Here is a 24,599-nt window from a genome sequence, read left to right on the forward strand (position 1 = left end):
ACGTAGTGCAATGGAATGGGCAGATCAGGCTATGTTATGATATAGCCAGTAGAGAGAAGGTGTGGTGAGAGATAGACGACAGTATACAGATTAGAAGTGGAATTAATGAAGGAAATGATGAGGTCTAGACGCAGCAGGATGGATAGTGTTGAAATATATTTTTAACTAGAGGTGTGACCGAGTGTGAGAAGTGTGTATGGTATAAAGCAAAATGGAACGAAGTGGCTTAGTGAAGAACAATCCATCAGTAACCTGCGACGGCAAGAAATGAAGCAGCTGGGGTAAACCGTGAATTAGAATTGGATGAGGGTCAAATGATTTGAAGATAGCTTTATGTAGACCATTAAATAAGACAGCTGAGAAACAGAATGAGAGTGACTGAGGTTGCTTTCTCCTGCTTTCCGGCATCACCAACGTGGAATGAGTAACATGTAGTAAGAATAGAATAAAGTCATAGTACTGCCACCAAAATAATATAAACCAGAGTAAAACAGAATCACATAAAATGAATGTATGGTATTGGCGCCAGAGTAAAACAAAATCTCATAAGTCAAAGATATGAGAGTCAGAGAAAAACAAAATCGCATAACATAATGCTGCTTAATGACAGCCAGAGTAAAATAGAATCACAAGGCAGTAAGTTAGGGTACCGTATTAGTCCCAGTGTAAAACAGAATCACACAACACAATGCTAAGATATGGGAGCCAGAGCAATCACATAACAAAGAATGGGTATGAGAGCCAGATTAAAATAATCACATAACATAAAGCTGTCGTATGAGAGACAGTATAAAACAGAGTATGAAAATCGCCGTAATACAGAGTGACTATATCAAAATGAGAGTAAAACAGGAACAATATGAAAATCAGTGAAAGACAGAGTGACAGTGTGAAAATCAGCTTAAAACAATGACAATATGAAAATCAGCGAAAGACAGAGTGACTGTGTGAATATCAGCTTAAAACAGTGACAATGAAAATCAATTTAAAATGAGTGTCATTATGAGAATTAGAGTAAGAGAAAGTGCATTGTGAAAATCAGTGTAAAACGAGTGACAGTATGAATATCAGCGTAAAATAGAGTGACATTACGGGTAATGTTAGCGAGAAGGTCCAAGATCACTTCCAGTTTCAACTCTGCGACGCTGTCTGTCAAAGTTTCGATTTTTATGTCCAGCAGGTCCTGGGTGAAGTCTCCGCAGAATATGTGAAGTTCCAAAATGCAGCCTAACACGGTGAGCTGGCACACGGGTAACAGAAGCGGCCCCTGACATACTACTCCGACTGTAAAAGGTTGGGAGAATATGGTTATTAGAGGCAGGGAGAAAAGAGGGAGGCAGGGAAAGCGCCTGAAAGAGGGAGGAGGAAAGAGGGAGACAGCTGAGGAAACAGGAAGGACGAAGAAAAGGGGAGAGGAATGGGTAGGCAGTTGGAGGTAGTGAATTCTCTCCATCGCATATTGCTTTGGCTGTGGAGGGTTTAGGAGATTGCTAGTAGAGGAGCAGGTGAAGGAGGAGGCAGAGGAAGAACGGAAAAGACTGAGATAAACTGAAAAGAATGGGGAGGCAGAGAGAGATGAAGAGAGGCTCTTCCTCATATGCTGCTTTGGCGGTGTGAATGGTTTAGACTTTAGAGTGTAACAATATAAATCTAAGTGTATTATGTAATGCAGGTTTTGGTAGATTCGACCCATCCATTACCAGTAAATGATGCAAATAAAGTAACTTCTTTAAACTAAGCTTGTGACAGTAGGAGAAAGAACCTGCGGTAGAACGTCTCCGAAACTTTCTCCAATCACCATAAGTGCTATTGGGTATATGAGTGAATGAGATGGAGCATCCTTTGGAGTATCAGTGAACCCGCATGGGGTGCAACGAGTGCGAGCGTCTGTGGGAGTTAATTAAGACTGAGGGAGTGAGAGTATATAGTAGAAACGATCGTTCAGCTGTGTTAGGTTTCGTGCCTGTGTGAATGATTTGTGTAAGTGAATCAATAAGTACAATAAATACTTCTGAAGGGATGTAGGTGTGTGTGTGTGTGTGTGTGTGTGTGTGTGTGTGTGTGTGTGTGTGTGTGTGTGTGTGTTATATCTGATACCATCTGTTACCAGCGAGTGTACGAATGCATGTGTGAGTGAGTATGCATGTTAAAAGGAGAGACATCGAATGAGTGACATTCAGACGGCAACCAGAACACAGCCACTAACGAATCCCGGGAATAACAGCTTCAATGAATACGTGAACCCACTACAGGGCAGTAAACTCTGTGCCAGACTTCCTCCGGCCAGAAGGCCATCCACATGGTGGTGGTGGTGGTGGTGGTGGTAGTGGTGCCTGTAGGGGAGAGCGAGAGAGTGAGTGTGTTAGTGGGGAAGGTAGGCGAAGGGAGGGAGCGTGGAGAGTGAGTGGGAAATTAATGAAAGCAAATAAGGGGAGGAAAAGTTAAGGATGTGTGAGGAGTGAGATGGGACGTGGTAAGTGGAGGGAGAGTGGGCGATGAATGAGGAGTGTGTGTGTGGGAGTGGGGAAGGAAAGTAGAAGGAGGGAAAATGGGGGATGAGTGAAGAATGTCTTTGAGAGTCGGGAAGGGTTGTAAAGGGGGGAAGAATGGGCGTGAGTGGGGAATGAGTGTGGAAGTGGTAAGGCGGGTAAGGGGACGGAGAGTGAGGGATGAGTTGGCAGTGAGTGGGGGAGTAGTAAGGCATGTATGGGAAGGGAGCGTGAGGGATGAGTGGGGAGTAAGTGTTGGAATGTATTCGGAAACTGAGGGAAGCGTGAGCGAGGAGTGGAGAATTAGAAAGTTACGTTCATATATTCCTTTTAATCTTAATTTGTCCCAGATTTACGTGTTTTTGCAGATTATTTCACGCACCTCAGTCGTAGGATAAGACAAAGCCTAGGCGTTACATCCTTTCTTTGACTATCGTCATATTCTAGTTGTAACCCCGTATTGCAAATCAACATTCACGATGAAGAGATGACAATTTTAGGCCAAGTTCAATCAATCAATCAATCATTTCCTGTGGCACCCTCGGGGATTCATAGGGCCAAGTTAGAAAAAAATAATACCAAGAGAACCAAGGATCAAACAACTCTCGGTATATTTTTTAATTTCTTCGATCAAGCTATTTTCCTGTTAAAAGATACTGAGCCAAAAAAAGAAGAAAAAAAAAAAGAGGTTTATACAAGAAATGAAATCTGCTTAGCTTTAGTTCATCAAGTGAATTTTTCTGAATATTTCCAAGAGGGAATAAGGTAATAAAATTATGGCTATAGATCTTGAATGAGCGATTATCAAAGTGTCATCGAGATTTTATGCCCGAAATGTGTACAATAGTAGTAACTTACTTTGCTGTAAGATGTAAAAAGTTGTCGTTTATCTATAAGTTAATCAAGGATTTTAGTCAATTCTGTAGCAGAGTTTTTCCCATAACTAAAGAAAATCAGATGGATTTACGGCGTGTTTAATAACAAAGACTTAGTAGCAGTGAAAGGGTAACTAGTTTTAAAAGATATTTTTACATTGTTTCACCTCAAGAAGTGCCCAGAGGTGAAGAAATCTTAAGAGATAGCACGTATAAAATGGGTTGTATCTGAATTAACTTTATGAATGAGGTTACCTGATTCTTCGCTGTGGAAGAGAAGGTGAGTGGAGTGAAGTGGAGAGGTGTGGATTCCGTCTTTTATAGGGATATGACACCGAGGAGAATGTAAGGGGAGACTGAAGGGTAAATGTATAGAATTAAAGGTGAGGAGAATGGGGGCGGTGGAGAGATGAAGGAAAGACAGAAGAGGAAAGAGGGGACGGAGAAGGGAGGGAGCGAGCTAAGGGGGTGCGGTGAGAAAGAGAGAGAGAGAATGAGGGTGGGAAATGGGGAGCAGAGCATGCAAGGACCTTGAAAGAGGAAGGAAGATAATTGGGGACAGTGAGAAGAGACTGAGATGGAGGGAAGGAGGAAAGACGATGATAGAGTGGAGGGAAAGATGGGTAGTGGAAGGAGTGAGAGAGAGAGAGAGAGAGAGAGAGAGAGAGAGAGAGAGAGAGAGAGAGAGAGAGAGAGAGAGAGAGAGAGAGAGAGAGAGAGAGAGAGAGAGAGAGAGAGAGAGAGAGAGAGACTGACAGACAGACACACAGAGACAGAGACAGACAGATAGACATACAGACAGATAGACAGACAGAGGTACCTCTTTGCCAGGTGATCTGCTGTTACCAGGTAAGATTTACGTTGTTCCCAGACTGTTTTATTTCAGTAAGAAAAAAAACTTGGAGAACAGGATTTAAACACACACACGCACACACACACACACACACACACACACACACACACACACACACACACACACACACACAGATGGTTTAGGAAACTAAATGATAGGACCTAATAGTCTTATAAAGATTATTTGTATATTTTGTTAGAGGCATCTGCAGACGATTTTATATACCTTAGGAGAGACATGGATTAGATCTTGCATTCATTTACCTCATTACTGCCAGATTTTCCAGCTAAAGTATAAAAATAAAGACTATTCTGATGAAAAACGTAATAAAGTACCTCGTCTCACCTAATCCATCAATCAGTACTTCTACCATAATATTTTCGTTATTTATTCTACTCCTGTAAGTGTGACAGGAATGTGAGTTCTCTGTATGTAATAAGGTAATAGATGCAGTTAATTACAATAGTATAATTGCACAGGTTACAGGTGGTTTCACTTTGACTGTTTCCTCTCATATGTTTTTACTCAAATATTTCTGAAGAAATTGTTTACTTCTTATGTGGCATAAAGTTTTTTCTTCATGACGTACGTTTTAAATTACTGGCCATGTATAACTATGAGGAGTTACTGTTAAATATGTTCATAGGTTTATTGTTTCAAAATGTAAAGAGGGAAGGATGTAAAGATGACTTTTTGATACTTGATGAATAGGAGAGAGACTCCGTGAAGGAACAGTACCCTGAGGAACACCACACCTGAGTGCTTTAGAAGATTTGTGACACTCGACTACAGTTGTCCTCGTTAGTATTATTATTATTATTATTATTATTATTTATTATTATTATTAATATTATCATTATTATAATTATTGTTATTGATATATTATTGTTTTTATCATTATTATTATTATTATTATTATATTATTATTATTATTATATTATTATTATTATTATTATTATTATTATTATTATTATTATTATTATGATTGTGATTATTTTGTTTTTTTTATTATTGTAAAATGTGATTATTACAACTCTTACTATTATTAATATGATGATGATGATTATGATGATGATGATGATGATGATCATGATGATAGTGATGATTATGTTTACTTGTTTTATTATTGTTGTTATTATTATCTTTCCATACATACATCATCCAATCCCATGTTGCCCCATGAGAAACTTAAGAGCCCGGGGCTAGAGAAGTTGGTCCTGACATATTATTAGTATTGATATGATGATGGTGATGATGATTACTTGCTGGTTTATTTTTATTATTATTATTATTATTATTATTATTATTATTAATTACATATAGTCAGAGTCTTACGATCAATATCAACTCCACGAACCTGTGACCTTCATTCGCTCCTCCTTCTCCTTCCACACACCGGAATTCTCACTTATCACTTAGTTTTTCATCTAAATCCCACTCTGTCTCAGATATACTCTTCTTACTAATAATACCCGACATATTGGCACATCTGACATCGCCAATTACTCTAGCAATTGGCTGAATGGTAAGATACGGCTGGTGAATTTAGGAACGTATTTCTCAAGGTAATGAAGGTAATAAGCATCTGCTGGCGTGACGTGAATCATTTGCCTACGGCACGTGTGTGGAAGGAATACACATGTTTAAGTACACGGAGCAGAAGCCTGCAAGCTGGTGTTAGGTGTGGCCACACTTGTTTGAAAAGGTGATCGACAAGACGAAGCGACGCACCGGGTCAGAGCCGCTGCAGTATCTTAATCTTAACGTTGGACGGACCCCTGAGCGTCGTTTCCTCTTGTCGATCACATGTTTGGAGCATGTGTGGGCGCCCACTTAGGCACGGTTAAAGACACATTAAACACCATTAAAACATTCGGCCGCCCGCACACACACACACACACACACACACACACCAGGAGCCTGAGTCAGTCCACTGTGGGGCGACGACCTCTCATGATTTTCCATCCCGTTCTACAGTTTAGCTATTTCTCTGGTCCATCGATTACCAGCAAATTTTCCCATTTCATATCTCCATTTTGCTCCTTGTCTGGCTCTTCCTCTCACATATCTCGGGCCTGCCTCTCCGTTGCCCTGGTTGTCCGTCTGTTGTCTGCTCTGCCAGGGACATGACCTGTTTATATTACCTACCTTTTCCCCTTAACCAGGAAACTCCCTTTTTATGTCTAAATGTTTTCTTAGTTCCTTGGTTAAAATTTTTCAATATGGTCAACTGTCGCGTAGCTACGAAACAGTACAATTTTTTCATTTGGCTGGTCGGCATCTATAACAGATTTAATTCATATTTTCTCTCTCTCTCTCTTTTTTTTTTTTTTTTTTTTTTTTTGCTTAAACAGTCTCGTAGAAAGTTTGCATATTCCGTTCAGTGGAAAGGCACCTGTATGGCTAATAAGATCCATGGTTCGATAGTCTTCACCTTCCGCTTTATCCATATTCATTCTTCGTAGGACCCTTTTTACTTCAATTGTATTGCTGGAAATTACTGTGTACACTATTTCCCTCTCCTGAACTGGCCCTTCAGTCACAGTGTTACTCTTGTGAAGTTTGAAAAAAAAATATTCATATCACCTTTGATTCATATACGTTTTTTCTTCCAGTAGCATCTTTCAAAGGAGACATCTGCTTTCTTCCCAAGCCAAGCCTTCACTTGCTTCTTTTTGAATTTCACAATTCCTTGAAGTTTATTCAACCCTGCTCATGTTGTACTTTTGGACATCTTCGTTTTTCTTTTGTTGGTATTTTTTCGGTACAGATGCTGTTGTGTGAGGCCTTGTTCGTTCTATGACGTTCTCACTTTCATACAAATTCCTCTGTACTATCAGAAATTTTGCTGTTGCTCTTTAGAAGTTTCCTTCCTGCTACTTGTACAGGTGTTCGGTACCTGTTTTTATAAACTATTCATTCCTTTGCTCTTTGTCGTGGTCTGCTTCATCCATCAACCGCGAATATTTACTTTGAGCTAACAAACTAATTCTCTCACCGCTACAGGATATGACCTTTCACATCGGATTAAGCTCTCCTCTCTTGTGAGATCCGGTACCACGTAACCCCTCTTTCTTCTTGTTTACGTCTTACATGTGCCCTGTTCAGTGCAGTTATATTCTTCACTGTACCAGCGGGTGTTGTGCCAGGGAAGGTGAACTCTATGTCATTCTTCGTTTCACTATATGGTTCATTCCAAATCCACTTCCTACACTGTTTGTACTGAAGGAAGGCGTTAATCACCTTAAATTTCATTAACAGAGCATCTGAAATATTCTGATAACCCAAGTCCTTTTTCATACCTGCTTTAAGTTTTATGTCTCCCATCACGAACGTAAGCCAGTTCTTATTCTTTTCAGGGTTTCCTTTTCATCTTGATAAAATTTTTCTCTCCCTTCGATCTTATAAGCAGACTTTGAAACATGGTTGGAAAATATTTTTCCATTTTTTAAAATTTATGTTATTAGGCCTCCTGTTGTTTCATTTACTTTATACTAGAGTCTGTTTCATTATTTCCATTTAAGTTATTATTGATAAAAAATCATTAGCCATGTTGCATCTTTTCATATTTTCCTTTGTATCGCAAGACATAAATATCAGACAGTTCTACAAATGCCTCACCAGGTGTTGTGACCTCACTAAGACCTGTGATATCTTTGTTTACATCACTGGCATCCCTGATAAGGAGAACCAACTTGGCTTCAGAAGCAAGAATGAGGACGTTTCAAGTCCCATGATTTAGTTTCCAAAGGCAGCTATATTGAGAAACATATTCTTCGCACCCCTTGCTCTAGAGTAGGTTTGATCTCATCATGGCTAATTTCTCCAATGTTGTTAGGAACTGTGGCCCATGATTTGATAGAAGTAGTTGTATTTGTTTAGGTGTGACCTGGTTGCTCACGGGGCCAAGTCGGCCACTTACTGCAAAGTAAGATTTTTCTGGTGATGCCTAAGAAGGAACCTGTCTAGTAGGGCTGCACCAGACTAGTATAGCTCCGCTGATGACTGAGATGCAGAAGCTTCCTCGCCACGGCAAGCTTGTTTTCCTTTGAAGAAGTACCTCTAATGGTTACATAAAAAATCTGAATAGGTTGATTTTTTAGTATTGTTTGGACTGCTGTACATTTTTTTTTTTTTTTTTTTTTTTGCCTTAGATGTATGAAAAAAAAAAGTTATTACCATAATTTAAAAGTATTTTCAAAACTACAAGGTCTTTTATTAGAGAGGTCACGAAAAGTATACAAGATGTATAATGGAATTTATTCATGATTTTTCATAGAGCTATAAATTGAAACTACATACTAATCCAATGATGTGCGTGGTGTAGTGTGAGAAAGGAGAGAAAGGAGTGAGGAAGAGCATGGAGAAAAAGGAGAGGGATGGTGAAAAGGAGAGGGAGAGGTGGCAAGAATAAATGGGAGAAGAAAGAGGGACTCTGGAATGAAGGTGGAGATGGGAGATGGTGGAGATGAGGGGAGGAGGAAAGAGAATGACGGGAAGGAAGGGGAGTAGATAGAGCAATAAATTAAAGACAGATGAAGAATAATGGAATGAATTTGTGGAGGGGAGAGGATGGAGATAAAGGGAGAGGAGATGTGAGTTACAACTGAGGCGAGATATAGAGAAGGAAGAGTAGATGAAAAACAGGCAAAGGCTGATTGGAAGGTAGAGACGGGATACGAAGAGGAGAGTAAGAAGAGAGGGGATGCATGTGATGTTGCGGATTTTGGTAGTGTGAATTGTAAACCCATTCAGTACGATGACGTGGTTATTGTCCATTCTTGCACCACCAGACAACTAAATAGTTTTCAAAAGTAACGGTTGTACAAGAGATAAAAATGGATGTATGGAGTGCTATACACTGCTATATTAGGTATGGTGTGATATGGTGATTGTGATATGTTGTGGTGATATGGTGATCCTGGCTACACACACACACACACACACACACGCACACACTAGAGGTACTGGTTCTGGTTCAGTCAGGTTTAGTCTGTTCAGTGGGTTCCATGTGTTCAAAAGGATCCAGTCTTCATGCAGTTGATGGTGTCCATCTGTGGACGAGAGAGAAAGTGAGATGACAAATGTTTTGTGTTGGATTGGGTGGGTGGTTAGATGTGTGTGACTGAGAGAGTGAGGAGAAAGTGAGAACCAAGAAAACAGAAGCAGGAGAGCAGGAGAGGCATGAGACTTCGGGAAGAGTAGGAGAGAGAGACGGGGGAGGAAGAAGGAAGTAGGAAAGGCAAGGGAAGAGAAATGGGAGGAAGGGTGAAAGGAAAGGAAGAGTGAGAGAAAAGGAGGGAAGAGAAAGCTAGGGAGGAAGTGGGAAAAATGGGGTGAAAAGGAAGGGAGGGAAGTAGGTATGAGAGGGGTTAAGAAGGTGGAGACAGGTAAGTCCCACACAGGTGTTATAACACCAATGAGCTTACGTTGTGAGCACCTGACCACGCCCTTCCCCCCCTCTCTCTCTATCTCTGTCTCTCTCTGTCTCGTTCTATGTCTGTCTGTCTGTCGATCTGTCTGTCTCTGTCTCTGTCTCTGTCTGTCTGTCTGTCTGTCTGTCTGTCTCTGTCTCTGTCTGTCTGTCTGTCTGTCTGTCTGTCTGTCTGTCTCTCTCTCTCTCTCTCTCTCTCTCTCTCTCTCTCTCTCTCTCTCTCTCTCTCTCTCTCTCTCACACACACACACACACACACACACACACACACACACACACCAATCCATCCACCCACCCACCCACACACACCCACCCACACACACACACACACACACACACACACACACACACACACACACCTATAATACCAGCTCATTGCTTCGTCTTGTGAACAGCATCTGTAGTAAGGATGACTTAATTCTGTAAATGCTGTTTAAATTATTTCTGAAGTAGATAATGATATAATAACTGGTAATCCAATATTAATATACAAGTATGGAAGTCAGTTCTAACGTGTTTGTTGTCATGAAAACTTTAATAATAATAATGATGATGATTAAAATAATAATAATAATAATAATAATAACAATAATAATAATAATAAAAATAATAATAATAATAATAATAATAATAATAATTTACAGGTCACTTCACAAAGACCTTGAACATTTTAACTACATTTGCCCAGTGACAGAAAAACAAGAGTAATCAAAGAGGGAAGCGTAAATAAAGTTTGTTAAAAAGCAGAAAATAAAAGTGGTAGTTGCCATGAAAACCACGAATTGCGACCAGAAAATTAAAATAGATGTTGCAAAAAAAAAAAAAAAACTGTCAGAGGGTGTATCAGTGCTGACGTTAACATACGGGTGTGATGCTGTGGTATAGAATATGTACGAGAAGCCATAAGTAGTGGAAATGTTACTAATGAATATGGCAGCAGGGTATTTGGATGGACGGTCTGGTTACATAGAGAATAGACATGATTTGGCTGATGACAGAGATATTTATGATTGAAATTTGGAGTTAGATGGACAACTGCAAATCCAAGAAGATGGCTGTATACAATAAATCCATAAATGTAAAAGCTGCATAGAAACGTTGATGGAACAAAAGAAATCACCTCTTTAGTCCAGTGACCATTTTTGTTTTGTGTTATTGCGAAGACCAGACGATTTCATTCAACTCAGTTGATATTTATTAGTGAAGGAATTAATGATGGATATATATTAAATGCTGTTCATGGGAGTAATATATATATATATATATATATATATATATATATATATATATATATATATATATATATATATATATATATATATATATATATAAGATGTGTCTGTGTTGGCACCCTGGCTGGGTAAACTCTTTTGCCTATGTCTGTCATGTTGTGCCATACCATCTTCCTGGAAGTTTGCTTTCATTCAGTCTCTTCAGAAAAGGGGTGGTCGTTCCTAACCCTCTCAGTATCGGCCAATTGCCTCAGTATCTTGTTTTTGTAAAGAGTTTGAGGGTATGTTTAACTAGAAGTTTATGAAGCATTGTCCTCTCATAAACTTTTTTCTTCTATGGATGCTCCATTGGTGATGTACACCTTGCCTTATGATTTTTGGTCATCCTCCTTTCGGGACTGTGGCGAAACTTTTGTCATTGCACGTATCATAGTCAAAGCTATCGACCGAGTTTGGCAAAAACTGATGATTTCCAAGCGCGCATTTATGGTTTCTTTCCTGTCTGTGTCTTCATCTCAAGCTTCCTTTGTGGTCGTCCTGTAGATGCTATTGTAGACTGCCTTTATTCGTCTTCTAAAACTATCGATAGTGGTGTTCGTCAGTGCTCTGTCCTGTCACCAGCTGTTTCCCTTCTATTTATCAGTGATTCTCTGAACTGCACTTTTATCCCCATCCATTTTAACTCCCTTGACTCTATTCTTCACGGTCCTAAATGCTTGTTTCGGTGTCCGTTTCTTCAGTTTTTTAAATAATGATATGATGAAGCTGTGGCTGACTACTTTCTGACCTGACTATCATTTCTGACTTTATATATATATATATATATATATATATATATATATATATATATATATATATATATATATATATATATAGAAGTGTGAGTTTTACGCCAGGTACCCCTTTTTTGGATGAGGGCTAAGGCATTGCCCCTGAGTAGAGGAGTTTGGTTTGGAGCGTGTAGCATTTTATGACCGGATGCCCTTCCTGATGTCTACCAATGACCCTTGGGTGGATTCGATCCTCCGACCCTTCGGTCAGAGCGGAGCGCTCTAATCCACTGAGCCACGGCTGATATATATATATATATATATATATATATATATATATATATATATATATATATATATATATATATATATATATTCATTATATGTATGTGTATATATGTTCAGTATATACCTGTCCGGTTAAAATCTTTCACAGGAATATCCAATAACGTTTAACAAACCACAGTTCAGTTCTTCATTGTCTCTTAATATCCTTGGGTTTTCTTTCTCTACGAATCATGGAAAGATTATACTATCACCCGTGCAAAATCTCCTTCCGAGAGATTAAGTGCATTAAGCCGACTCCCTGTTTTCGTTACACTAGACGACTGTTGACTTTGTATAGGGGTCTTATTCGCCCGTGTGTGTAGTACATGTAGCATGTTTCTGATCTTTTTTTTTTTTTTTTTATGCGAGGAAGAAGGAAAAAAGGCCGCGAGCCCGCAATTATTGTTCCTTTCAGAAAACAAAATACAAGAGAGAGCCAAATTCAAGATCCGATCATTTCGAGATGCCTGGACAAACTGCGTTTGAAAGACTGGAGATTATAGGAAGCAGGAAATACAGACAGAGGGAGACAGTTCCAGAGTTGCCCTGTTACATAAATGAAGGACTGGGAGTAACGGTTAACTCATGCATTAGAGAGTTGGACAGAAAAAGGATGAGTATTTGCTGCTAAACTGTTGCTACGCGCCCGTCGAAGAGGTGGAGGAATGCATGCAGACAGTTCAGCGGAGCAGTGACCATTGAAGCAGCGATGGAGAAGATATAAAGATGCAACAGTGCTACGAAGAGACAATGGTTGAAGGGAGTCAGTAAGAGGAGGAGAGTTAGTGAGACGAAAAGCCTTTGACTCCACCCTATTGAGAAAAGCTGTATGTGGGGAGCCTACCCACACATGAGAGTTGTACTCCACATAGGGGTGGATAAAACCCATGCACAGAGTCAACAATTGAGCAGGGGTAAAGATGGAACGGAGTCGGCTTAGTACACCTAATCTCTTGGAAGCAGATTTTACAAGAGACGTAATATGATCTCTCCAAGATAAGTCTCGAGTAAATGAAACCCCAAGCATGTTCAAGGATGATGCAGGATTAAGCTGAATATTATTAAACACTAGTGGGTATACCTGTGGAAGATTTTGTCGGGTTAATAGTTGTAAAAGCTGAGTCTTTGATGCATTAAAAACAACCAGATTATTCTTACCCCAGTCAGAGATACGAGCCAAGTCAGACATTAAGTGTGCCATAGCCTCATCCCTTGTTTGTTGAAGTAACTGCTGAGATGTACGTTTCGGGAACCGAATGCAAAGGTGAAGGGTGGAGCCATCAGTGCATGAGTGGATAGGGTTAGATATACAGCTTAGAAGGTCATTGATGAATTAAAGGAAGCGAGTTGGTAATTGGACAGAGCCCTGAGGAACACCACTGTTGATAGATCTAGGTTCTAGGAGGAGAACGATGGCCGTCAACAACAGGGGTTATAGAACGACCAGAAAGGAAGCTAGAGATGAAGGCACAGATAGAAGGATAGAAACCGTAAGAAGGCGGTTTGGAAATTAATTTATGCCAGACTCGATCGAAAGCTTTCACCAAAGTCCCGAAAGAAGGATGACCGCGAATTTGAAAGGTAGGTGAGAAGATTGCCAGTGGAGCGTCTCTGACGGAACCCATACTGACGATCAAAAAGGAGGTTGTGATAGGAAAAATGCTTTAAAAATTTTCTATTAAGAATTGACTCGAAAACTTTTGAGATACAGGATGTTAAAGTAATTGGACGATAGTTAGAGGGTTGGGAATGGTCACCCTTCTTTAGGACTGGCTGAATGAAAGCAAACTTCCAGCAAGAAGGAAAGATACAAGTTGATCGACAAAGGCGAAAGAGTTTACCTAGGCAGGGTGTAAGCGCAGAGGCATAGTTCTTGAAAACAACAGGAGGGACTCCATTAGGCCCATATACCTTATTAGTATTGAGGCCTGTGATGGCAGAAAATACATCGGCTGAAGAAATTTAAATTTCAGCCATGAGGAAGTCAGAGGGGGGAAGTGATGGAGGAACAGCACCGGAATCGTCTAAGGTAGAATTGGAGGAGAAAGTCTGAGCAAAGAGATATGCTTTATCAGTAGAAGAAATAGCTACAGAGCCATCAGAGTAGAAAAGAGGAGGGAAGGATGATGAGGTAAAGTTGTTTGAAAGGTTTTTGGCAAGGTGCCAGAAGTAGAGGGAAGAATTCAATTTGGAGAGTTGAGAGCATTTAGTACGGATGAAATTGTTTTTAGCAGAGCGAAGAACAGACTTAGCACGATTCTGGGCAGAAATGTATAAAAGATGTGATTCAGGGGAGGGGTGGCTCCAGTACCTTTCATAGGCCCTGCCCCTGTTGAGGACAGCATTAGAACAAGCGTGATTAAACCAAGGCTTTCGTACATTAGTCAGAGGATATGAGAAAAGAATGTGTGCTTCCATGCCTGAGGGAATAACCTCCGTAATGAGCAAGGCACACTCAAATGCCTCCCGGCCATGGAAGCAATAATCATTCCAGGGAAAATCAAAGAAGTCTTGCCTGAATGCCTCCCAATCTGCAGCTCCAAAGTGCCACAGCCGACGTTTCTTTGGAGGGTCCATAGGTGGTACCGGTGCGATAGGACAGGTTAAGGCGATGAGGTTGTGATCGGAGGAGCCCAACGGAGGGAAAAGATTAACAGTGTAAGCTGAAAGATTAGTTGTAATGAAGAGGTCAAGTAGTATCCCAATATACAGTTCTTGTAAACAGGGTGGAGTCAAAGGCTTATCGTCTCTTAACATCCTCTCTCACTGACTCACTTCAACCTATCCCTCTTCTCTGCAGTGTTGTATCTTTATCTCTGCACGATCGCTGTTTTGGTGTGTTTCTGAAAAGTCTACTTGCACCCCTCGTCCGCGTAGAACATTTCTGGCAGCACACTCTCACCCCTTCTCGGTCCAGCTGTCTAAGCAAGAGTTAACCGATACTCTTAGTCATTCATGTATGCAGCAGATCAGCTCCGGAACTGCCTTCTTCAGCCTGTATTTTCCTTTGTGACCTCCGTCACATCCCAGAATAAGCGGATCTTCAATTTTGCAATGATGTGTTTTGTTTTCCGTGTAAAGAAGAACTCTTATATTTTTACTCTTTAGTTGTTTTTTCCATGTATGAGAAATTACAGTTTTCGAATGCTTGTATCTCCTACTTTCGTCGTTATCCATTGTAAAGAAGGGTAGTTTTTTGGTTATATTTTACACGTTGCTCTCATCCGATTTTCGACTTTTTATTAACATTTTCTAGTAGAATTGGTCATTCTAAGAATCTTTTCTTCTATGGCATTTCTCTCGCAAATTGATAATAAACGAGTTACGCGCGATTTACTTCCGCCAATCACAATCACAGATAGGTGGTATTATTTCGTACGTACACCCAACTCACTGACAACAAAAGTGGCTAACTCACCTTATACTTTACGCAATTCTAAGCATTTTTTCTTCTATGACACTTCCGTCCTAAATCAACCGTTGATGAGTTATGCAATTTATTACATTTATTATTTTCTATGGGAGAGATTTTCCCTGCCGTGATCGGACAATTGTGTGTGTTCGTTGGTGCGTGTTTACTGTTATGTGTGTGGGTGGATAAAGCGCATGCGTAACACGTGAATCAGCCAATCACAAAGTAAAATTTCAAATACCCCATGATAGGGCTCGCAAGATTTGAAAGTCAGTTCGTCTCCAACCATAGACTGGGAAGCCTGCAAAATTTATTATTTCACTGCTATTTCACAGTTCTACCAGCAAGAAGATAAAACTGTTGCCTTTGTGTGATCGCATGGTGTTTTACCTTCAACAGGAACAAAGTACCCAAATCAAGGCAAAAGTCTCATTTTACGTGAGGATCAGAAAGTTTTGCACTGCCGCCCGTCACCAGTTGCCGTTACAGCTACAGACGACTCTTCAGATGCAGACGAGGAACTGTAAACTGCTAGGTAAATGCATTATTTCTTATTTACACCCGGTTAGGTTAGGTTAGATGAGGTTTTGTTAATGTTATGGGGGTCTGGGGGGCGAAGCCCCCCAGCTAGGGAGCACGGCCAGGGTTGGGGGGTCTGGGGGGCGAAGCCCCCCAGTTTGGAAACACGAACTCCCTGAGAAGCTTAAAATTATTTTCTTCTGAAGGATTTTAGTGTTTTTCGTTTGATTTTTATAACAGTTCCAGTAAGAAACCACCCGCTTTTGCGTTTTTCCCCCACCCAACACCCCGGTTTCCCACAGGTCCCCCAGTATTCTTGGGGGGAGGGGGAAGAACCGCTAAAAAATACGTTTCACATGATAATAGGCGTCCAACCTGAGTGTTTTCTATTGTTTTTCGTGTGATTTTTGTCGATTTGGACCGGTCCTTGCCACCGGAAGTCGCTAGTGGCGTTCAACAAAAACTAGCGACTTGCGATAGAAACGAAGGTCAAAATCGATCGAATCACACCAAAAACAACAGGAAACACTCAGGTTGGATGAAAAATTCGGATAAGGGCAATGTGTAAAAATTGACCGTTTTTTTTTTCTTGTTCCACGGCATTGTAAAGAAGGGTTCTTTTTTCTTCTTCCACGGGACATCTATAAGTTTTTTTACATGTCTCTCCAAACACTCCTACGTTTGGTGTACTGTGATTTCGTTCGCCTCAGTGTGGTAAACCCGCAGCAGCCGACACTGCTGATACTATATGTGGCCGGGTAGTGTCGTCATTGTCAGTTGCTGTGGACTCACCACACTGACTTTCAAAGTCCATGGAGAGAAAAAAACAGGACAGACGACCGGACTCTTCATGAGGACTGCTCATCCCAAGGTTTCGTTGGCAAAGGCGCCTAGATTGTAAAAATTCGTATATTCTTGACAACTCTTGCTCCGGAACAGAGCTGACTACGCCAAAGTCATCTGCTGCATCGCTGCTGAAGATTAAGGACCATGGTTAGACGGAACTCGCCTTTGTGGTTTAGAAAGAGGCTGGCACTGGTGAGGGAAGCCCTCACGTGGTGGCATCGATATAGGCGGACAACTTCGCTAACTGGTTACACGAACGTTTCTCAACTCCTTCCCTATCCAGTGAAAAGAACCTGGTAGACTGCAAGATAGTGAACTACTAGAAAAATATTTGAGTTGGTGCCTCGTATGTCCAGTTCAGGCACTTAGTGTCAGGGGAACACTTTTCATGTGATCTCTAGTAAAGAAACTTCCCAGTGTGGTTGCACCTGATTAGTATAGTTCCTTTAATGACTGGAATGCACAGGCTTCAGCACCAAGACAAAGCAATGTTCCCTTGAAGAACTAGCATTAAGGGTTATGTTGAAAAGGGAATTATATATACCGGTATCTGTACATTACTGTTCCTTATACTTTTAGTGGAAATGATTTTATGTGATACTTTCTATCATTTAAATTATCAATATTCAGAACTGGGTAAAAAATATATATGATCTGTATGTTAGTCAGGTAATAAAAACAATGTAAGATGCTGCTTTGGATTTATTCACTTACACACTCGTGCGCGCGAACACACAGACACAGGCGCATGCACACAGAATGGAGATTGGTCCTGGTTCCGGTTCACGTTGGGTCAGGTCGGTTCAGCGGTTTCCATGTTATCCAAGAATTCCAAAAATTATTCTAAGCAAGCAGAAGATGAAGTCGGTGAGCTGTGGGGGAGAGAGAGGGAGAGAGTGAGTTATAGGAGTTATGGATCTTTTTTTCAGAAAGAGAGAGGGAGAGAGAAAGAGAGAGATTCCATGGGTTATTGATCTTTTTTTGATGTTAGAGAGAGAGAAGTTATAGTTCTTTTGGATCTTTTTTTGATGTTAGAAAGATATACATGTTATTGGGGTTATGGATATTTTTTTCAGGATATATATATATATATATATATATATATATATATATATATATATATATATACCCTATATATTTATAAGAGACAGACAGACAGACAGACAGACAGACAGACAGACAGAAACAGGGAGAGACAGACAGACAGAGAGGTTACAGGCGATATGCATGTTTTTTTTTTTTTTTTTTTTTTTTCCGGCGAAAGATAAGCTATAGAGGTTATGGATTTATTTTTTTTTAACGACTACGACTTAACGCAAAGTAAAATTTCAACAAAAGAGTGATAATGATCGAGGAAGTAAGCATCGTATGTTAATACATACTTTAATTACTATAAAATAAAAAAATATCAGATAATTCTCTCTCTCTCTCTCTCTCTCTCTCTCTCTCTCTCTCTGGGGGCACGGTGGCTCAGTGGTAGAGCATCAAGCTCGTAATCGGGGTATTGCGAGTTCAAGCTTCGCCCGGGACTGCCGTGCCGGGAGTGGCAGCGCGCTCCTATAACCTAGCGGGGCTATATAATCCAATACAGGGTCTAGCTCGGGGGAAAGCCATTTCTCCCATTTTCTTTCTCTCTCTCTCTCTCTCTCTCTCTCTCTCTCTCTCTCTCCATCATTTTTTCTATATCTATCTGTCGTACTCACAAAGCCTAGTATCTTCAGCTTCGACAGCAGACACGCGATGACCTCCGGGAGGGTTTCAAGGCCGAAGATTTGTACCAAGATATCCAAGTTCACCTCAGGTGATGTGTCGACTGTGGTAGAGGAAGGGGAGAGGGTCGATTAGGTCAAGTGATTAGAGAAGCTGCCTGACGTTTGAAAGGACATAGGCAATCCAGGACAGAGCAGGGTAATGAAGAGGAAGGCAGGGAAGGGAAGAAAAATTTAGAAGAAGGCAGGGCAGGGCAAGGCAGGTGAGCCGTTTGGAGGAATGTTGGATGGGGATGTGACTGAGAGAGAATTAATCTTTCTCACTCTAGTTGTTTAGGAATCAGTGTAATATCTTCGCCATCGACAGCATTATCGTCTTATACTTATTTGAAATCTACAACCCAGAAATAAAAACAAATCAACCAGAAGATTAAAAATATTTACCGCACCACAAATAATAACAAATTTGCCTCTAGATTAAACATTTTCGCCACATTCAACTACGTGATGAATCCAGCTTGGCAGAAGAAACTGAAAATAAGTCTTCATATTAAAGGGAAGTAGCTTAGCGAATTCAAGAAAAGCCGAGATAATGACATCTAACAAGTAGATGGAGAAGAATGCTATGAAGTTTGATCGCGAAATAGGAGAAAATATAGTGTTTTAGGAATTTAACAATGATCAATGCAGCAGACTGAGCTAAGGGATCTGAAGTATGTCGCAGGTTTGGAGAAGGCATATTAGGGCACTGTGAAGCATGGGGAAGAAGGGGTCAGGGTAGGAAAGCAAAGTGACCCTGAAGGTCCTGTATTCATGCAAGCAGTGATCATTGAATACTAGGGACCGAAAAAGGGTAGAAGTGCTGGTGATGAAGTGTTCCAGGTCTGTATGTGGAATTACATGACTTAGCAGAGTGAAAGAGGACATTGATAGAGCTTGAAAGACCAGGGACGTGTTAAAGTAGACGTAGTGCAATGGAATGGGCAGATCAGGCTAAGTTATGGTAAAGCCGGTAGAGAGAAGGTGTGGTGGGAGATTGATGACAGTATACAGATTAGAAGTGGAGTTAATGAGGGAAATAATGAGATCTAGGCGAATGAAGGAATGATAGTGATAAAAAAGTTTTATAACTGGAGGTGTGACAATCCAGGAGTGTGGGAAGCGTGTTTGGTATCAAGCAAATTGAAATAAAGTGGCTCCTGGGAAAACGACTCTGCCAGTCTTCTGTCAGAGGAAGAAGTGAAGCAGCTGGGGTAAATCGTGAATAAGAGGAGGATGAGTGTGTAGGAGTTTTAAGATAGTTTGAAAGAGAGACCATTTAATTAGACTGCTGAGGAAAAGAATGAGAGTGACAGAGGTTGCTTTCTCTTGCTTTCCGGCACCACCAACCTGGAATGAGTAACATGTGGTGAGAATAGAATAAAGTCATAGTACTGGCACCAAAATAATATAAAACAGTAAAACAGAATCACAAAAAATAAAGGTATGGTATTGGCGCCAGAGTAAAACAAAAGTCTTTAAATCGACGATATGAGATTCAGAGAAAAACAGAATCGCATAACATAATGCTCAGGTATGAGAGCCAGAGTGTAATAGAATCACATAGCATTAAGTTAGGGTATGAGATCCAGTGTAAAACAGAATCACACAATATAAAACTAAGGTATGGGAGCCAGATTAATCACATAACATAAAGAATGGGCATGAGAGCCAGATTAAAACAATCACATAACATAAAGCTGTGGCATGAGAGACAGGGTAAAACAGAGTAAGAAAATCAACGTAACACAGAGTGACTATATCAAAATGAGCAAAAACAGGAACAATATGAAAATAAGCGGAAGACAGAGTGACAGTGTGAAAATCAGCTTAAAACAGTGACAATATGAAAATCACCTTAATTAAAATGAGTGACATTATGCAAATCAGGATGAAAGAGTGACATTGTGAAAATCAGTGTAAAACGTGTAACAGTATAAAAATCAGCGTGAGATGGACATTACCGGTAATGTTAGCGAGAAGGTCCAAGTTCACCTCAAGTTCCAACTCTGCGACGCACTCTGTCAAAATTTCCTTTATTGTTGTCAGCAGGGCTTCGGTGAGGCCTCCGCAGAGTATGTCAAGTTCCAGGACGCAGCCCAACAAGTTGATCTCGCACGCGGGTAACAGGAGCGGCCCCTGACATGTTACGTCGACTGTAGAGGGTTCGGAGAATGGGGTTATTAGAGGCGGGGAGAAAAGAGGGAGGCAGAGAAGGCATCTGAAAAAGGGAAGAGAGAAGAGGGAGACAGGGGAGGAAACAGGAAGGACGGTGAAAAAGGGAGAGGAGTTGGTAGGCAGTTGGAGGTAATGAATTCTCTCCTTCACATACTGGTATGGCTTTGGCTGTGGAGGGTTACGGAGAATGTTAGTAGAGTTGCAGGTGTAGGAGGAGGCAAAGGCAGAACGGAAAAGACTGAGATAAACTGAAAAGAACGAGGAGGAAGAGAGAGAGGAAGAAAGGCTTATCCTAATATGCTGATTGGCTGTGTGAATTTTTTAGACTTTTGAGAATAAGATTACAAATCTAAGTCTATTATCTGATCGAAGTTTTGGTAGATTCGACCCATTCATTAGTAGTAAAAATAATGCAAATAAAGCAACTTCTTTATAGTAAGCCTGTGACAGTAGGAGAAAGAACCTGAGTAAGAAAGTCCTGGAAACTTCTTTCACCAATCTCCATAATTGGGTATTGAGTAAATGAGCGAGTGAGATGGAACATCCTTTGAGTATGAGTGAACCTGCATGAGATGAAGGGAGTGCGAGTGTCTGTGGGAGTCAGTTAAGACTGAGAGAATGAGAATATATAGTAGAAACGTTCTTTCAGCTGCGTTAGGTTTCTTATCTGTTTGAATATGTGTAAGTGAATCAGTAAATACAATAAATACTGCTGAATGGATGTGTGTGTGTGTGTGTGTGTGTGTGTGTGTGTGTGTGTGTGTGTGTGTGTGTGTGTGTGTGTGTGTGTGTGTGTGTGTGTGTGTGTGTGTGTTTTATATATGATACCTTCTCATACCAGGGAGTATGCCAATGAATGTGAGACTGAATATGCATGTTAGAAGGAGAACCAGCAAATGAGAGTGACATTCAGACGACAACCAAAACACAGCCACTAACCAAGCGGAGGAACAACAACGTCAAGGAAGACGTTGGACCCGCTGCAGGGCAGAAGCTGTGCCAGACTTCCTCCGGCCAGAAGACCCATGACGAAGAGGCTGAGAAGGGCCATCCGCATGGTGGTGGTTGTGGTGGTGGTGGTGGTGGTGGTGGTGCCTGTAGGGGAGAGGGAGAGAGTGACTGTGGGAGTGGGGTAGGTAGGTGACGGGAGGTAGCGTGGAGAGTGAGTGGGAAATTACTGAAAGCAAATAAGGGGAGGGAGAGTGAAGGATGTGTCAGGAGTGAGGTGGGAAGTGGTAGGTGGGGGGAGAGTGGGCGATGAGTGGAGAGTGTGTGTGTGTGGGAGTGAGAAAGGAATGTAAAAGGAGGTAAAATGTGAGATGAGTGAGGAATGTCTCTGAGAGTAGGGAAGGAATGTAAAGGGGGTGGGGTTGGGAAGAGCGGGGCATGAGTGAGGAATGAGTGTGGAAATGGCAAGGCAGGTAATTGGACGGAGAGTGAAGGATAAGTGGGCAGCGAATGGGGAAGTGGTAAGGCAGGTATGGGAAGGGAGGTGAGGGATGAGTGGGCAGTGAGTGTTGGAATGGAGACGGAAACTGAGGGAAGCGTGAGCGAGGAGTGAAGAATTGGTAAAGTTACCTGTTTATATTCCTTTTAACCTTAATTTGTCCCTGATTTACATCTTTTTGCAGCTTATTTCATGCAGCTCAGTGGTAGAATAGGACAAAGCTACGTCGTTACATCCTTTCTTTGACTATCTTCCTATTCTAGTGTTAACCCGTTATTGCAAATCATAATTCACGATGGAGACATGACAATTTTAGGCCAAGTTGGAGAGAAATCAATGCCAAGAGAACCAAGGATCAAACAACTTCCGGTATGTTTTTTAAATTCCTTCGATAATGCTATTTCCCTGCTAAAAGATAGTCAGAGAAAAAAAAAGCCAGTTTATACAAGAAATGAAATCCTCTTAGCTTTAATTCATCAGGCGAATTTTTCTATATATTACTAAGAGGGAATATTGTAATAAAATTATGGCTATAGATGCTTAGTGAGTTACTGGCAAAGTCTCACCGAGATTTTATGCTGCATATGTACACAATAATAGTAACTTATTTTGCTCTAGGATGTGAAAGCTGTCGGTTTTCTCTGAGTTAATCAAGGATTTTAGCCAATTCTGTAGCAGAGTTTATCCCATAAGTAAAGAGTATCAGATGATTTTACCGCGTATTTAACAGAAAAGACTTAGTAGTAGTGATAGGGTAACCAGTCGTAAAAGAGATTTTTACATTGTTTCACCACAAGAAGTGCCCAGAGGTGAAGAAATGTTAAGTGGTAGCACGTATAAAATGGGTTGTATCTGAATTAACTTTATGAATGAGGTTACCTGATTCTTCGCTGTGGAAGAGAAGGTGAGTGGAGTGAAGAGGAGAGGTGTGGATTCCGTCTTTTATAGGGAGATGAGACCGAGGAGAATGTAAGGGGAGATGGAAGGGGGAATGTGCAGAAGTAAAGGTGAGGTAGTGGGGGGAGGATGGGGGGAAGAAGGAAAGAGAGAAGAGGAAAGTGGGGACGGAGAAGGGAGGGAGTGAGTTAAGGGGGTGCGGTGAGAGAGAGGAGGAGGGAGGGATAGGGGGAGTATAGCATGCAAGGACCTTGAGAGAGGAAGGGAGATAATTAGGGAGAGTGAGAAGAGGCGGGATGGAGGGAAGTAGGAAAGACGGTGAGAGACTGGAGGGGAAGATGGGTAGTGGAAGGAGAGAGAGAGAGAGAGAGAGAGAGAGAGAGAGAGAGAGAGAGAGAGAGAGAGAGAGAGAGAGAGAGAGAGAGAGAGAGAGAGAGAGAGAGAGAGAGAGAGAGAGAGAGAGAGAGAGAGAGAGATAAGGTTAATGGAACTACATGGTAGGACATAATACTCTCAGAAAGATATTTTTCTTGTTTTGTTAGAGGTATCTCCAGACGACTTTATATCCCTTAGGAGATACATGGATCAGATCTTGCATTCATTAACCTCTGTACTGGCAGATTTCCCAGCTAAAGAAGACAAATAAAGACCGTCATGAGGAAAAATATAATAAAATACCTCGTCTCACCTAATCCATCCATCAGTACTTCCACCCTAATATTTTCACCATTTATTGTACGCCTGTAAGTGTGATAGGAGTGTGAGTTCACAGTATGTAATAAGGTAATAAATATAGTTAATCAGAATCGTATAATTACAACGGCGACAGATGGTTTCATTACACAGGTGACAGGTGATTTCACTTTGAATGTTGCTTTTAGTGTTTTTTTTTTTTTTTTCGAATATTTCAAGCTAAATTGTTTTCCTTGTATTTGGCATAAAGTTTTGTCTTCATGTTGTACCGATTAAAATACTAGCCATGTATAATTAAGTGGCATAACTGTAAATTTGTTTATAGGTTTATTGTTTCAAAATGTAAAGAGGGAAGGATGTAAAGACGACTTTTTGATACTTGATGAATAGGAGAGAGACTCCGTGAAGGACCAGTACCCTGAGGAACACCACACCTGAGTGCTTTAGAAGAATTGTGACACTCGACTACAGTTGTCTTCGTTATTATTATTAGTAGTAGTAGTAGTAGTAGTACTAGTAGTAGTAGTAGTAGCAGTATCGTAATAATAATAATGATAATAATAATAAAAATAATAATAATAATAATAATAATCATAATAATAATAATAATCATAATAATAATAATAATGATAATAATAATAATAATAATAATAATAATAATAATTATTATTATTATTATTATTATTATTACTAATACTACTACTACTATGATACGGAGATGGAGATGATGACGTGCATTATTATTTTTTGTTTTATGTTATTATTATTGTTATTATTATTTTATTAATATTATTATTGTTATTATTATTATTATTATTATTATTATTATTATTATTATTTATTACTTAGAGTCTTCTAATCAGTAGCAACTCCAACAAC

The 24,599-nt window shown here is 40.4% G+C and overlaps 2 protein-coding genes across 2 annotated transcripts in view; both read right to left on the minus strand.

Annotated features, from left to right (window-relative positions):
- The window catches only part of LOC145415931 (uncharacterized), a 65,860-nt gene extending 62,171 nt beyond the window's left edge, over window positions 1–3,689 (minus strand). Inside the window, exon 1 of the mRNA XM_080285040.1 lies at window positions 3,620–3,689. The gene's annotated coding sequence lies outside the window, so the exon portion shown is untranslated. The remainder of the gene's footprint in view (window positions 1–3,619) is intronic.
- A 13,773-nt stretch (window positions 3,690–17,462) lies between these two features.
- LOC145415932 (uncharacterized) lies at window positions 17,463–23,090 on the minus strand. Its single transcript, XM_080285041.1, has 5 exons — window positions 23,010–23,090; window positions 21,623–21,778; window positions 20,470–20,661; window positions 18,461–18,570; window positions 17,463–17,629 (listed from the first exon to the last, which is right to left on the minus strand). Exons 2-5 carry the CDS (start codon window positions 21,738–21,740, stop codon window positions 17,576–17,578), a joined length of 474 nt encoding a protein of 157 aa, XP_080141167.1. The 5' UTR covers window positions 21,741–21,778; window positions 23,010–23,090; the 3' UTR covers window positions 17,463–17,575.
- Window positions 23,091–24,599: the final 1,509 nt, after the last annotated feature.

The sequence above is a fragment of the Coenobita brevimanus genome, chromosome 104, assembly GCF_032717465.1.
Source record: "Coenobita brevimanus isolate Jiangsu-jjx chromosome 104, ASM3271746v2, whole genome shotgun sequence".
Lineage (NCBI taxonomy): Eukaryota > Metazoa > Arthropoda > Malacostraca > Decapoda > Coenobitidae > Coenobita > Coenobita brevimanus.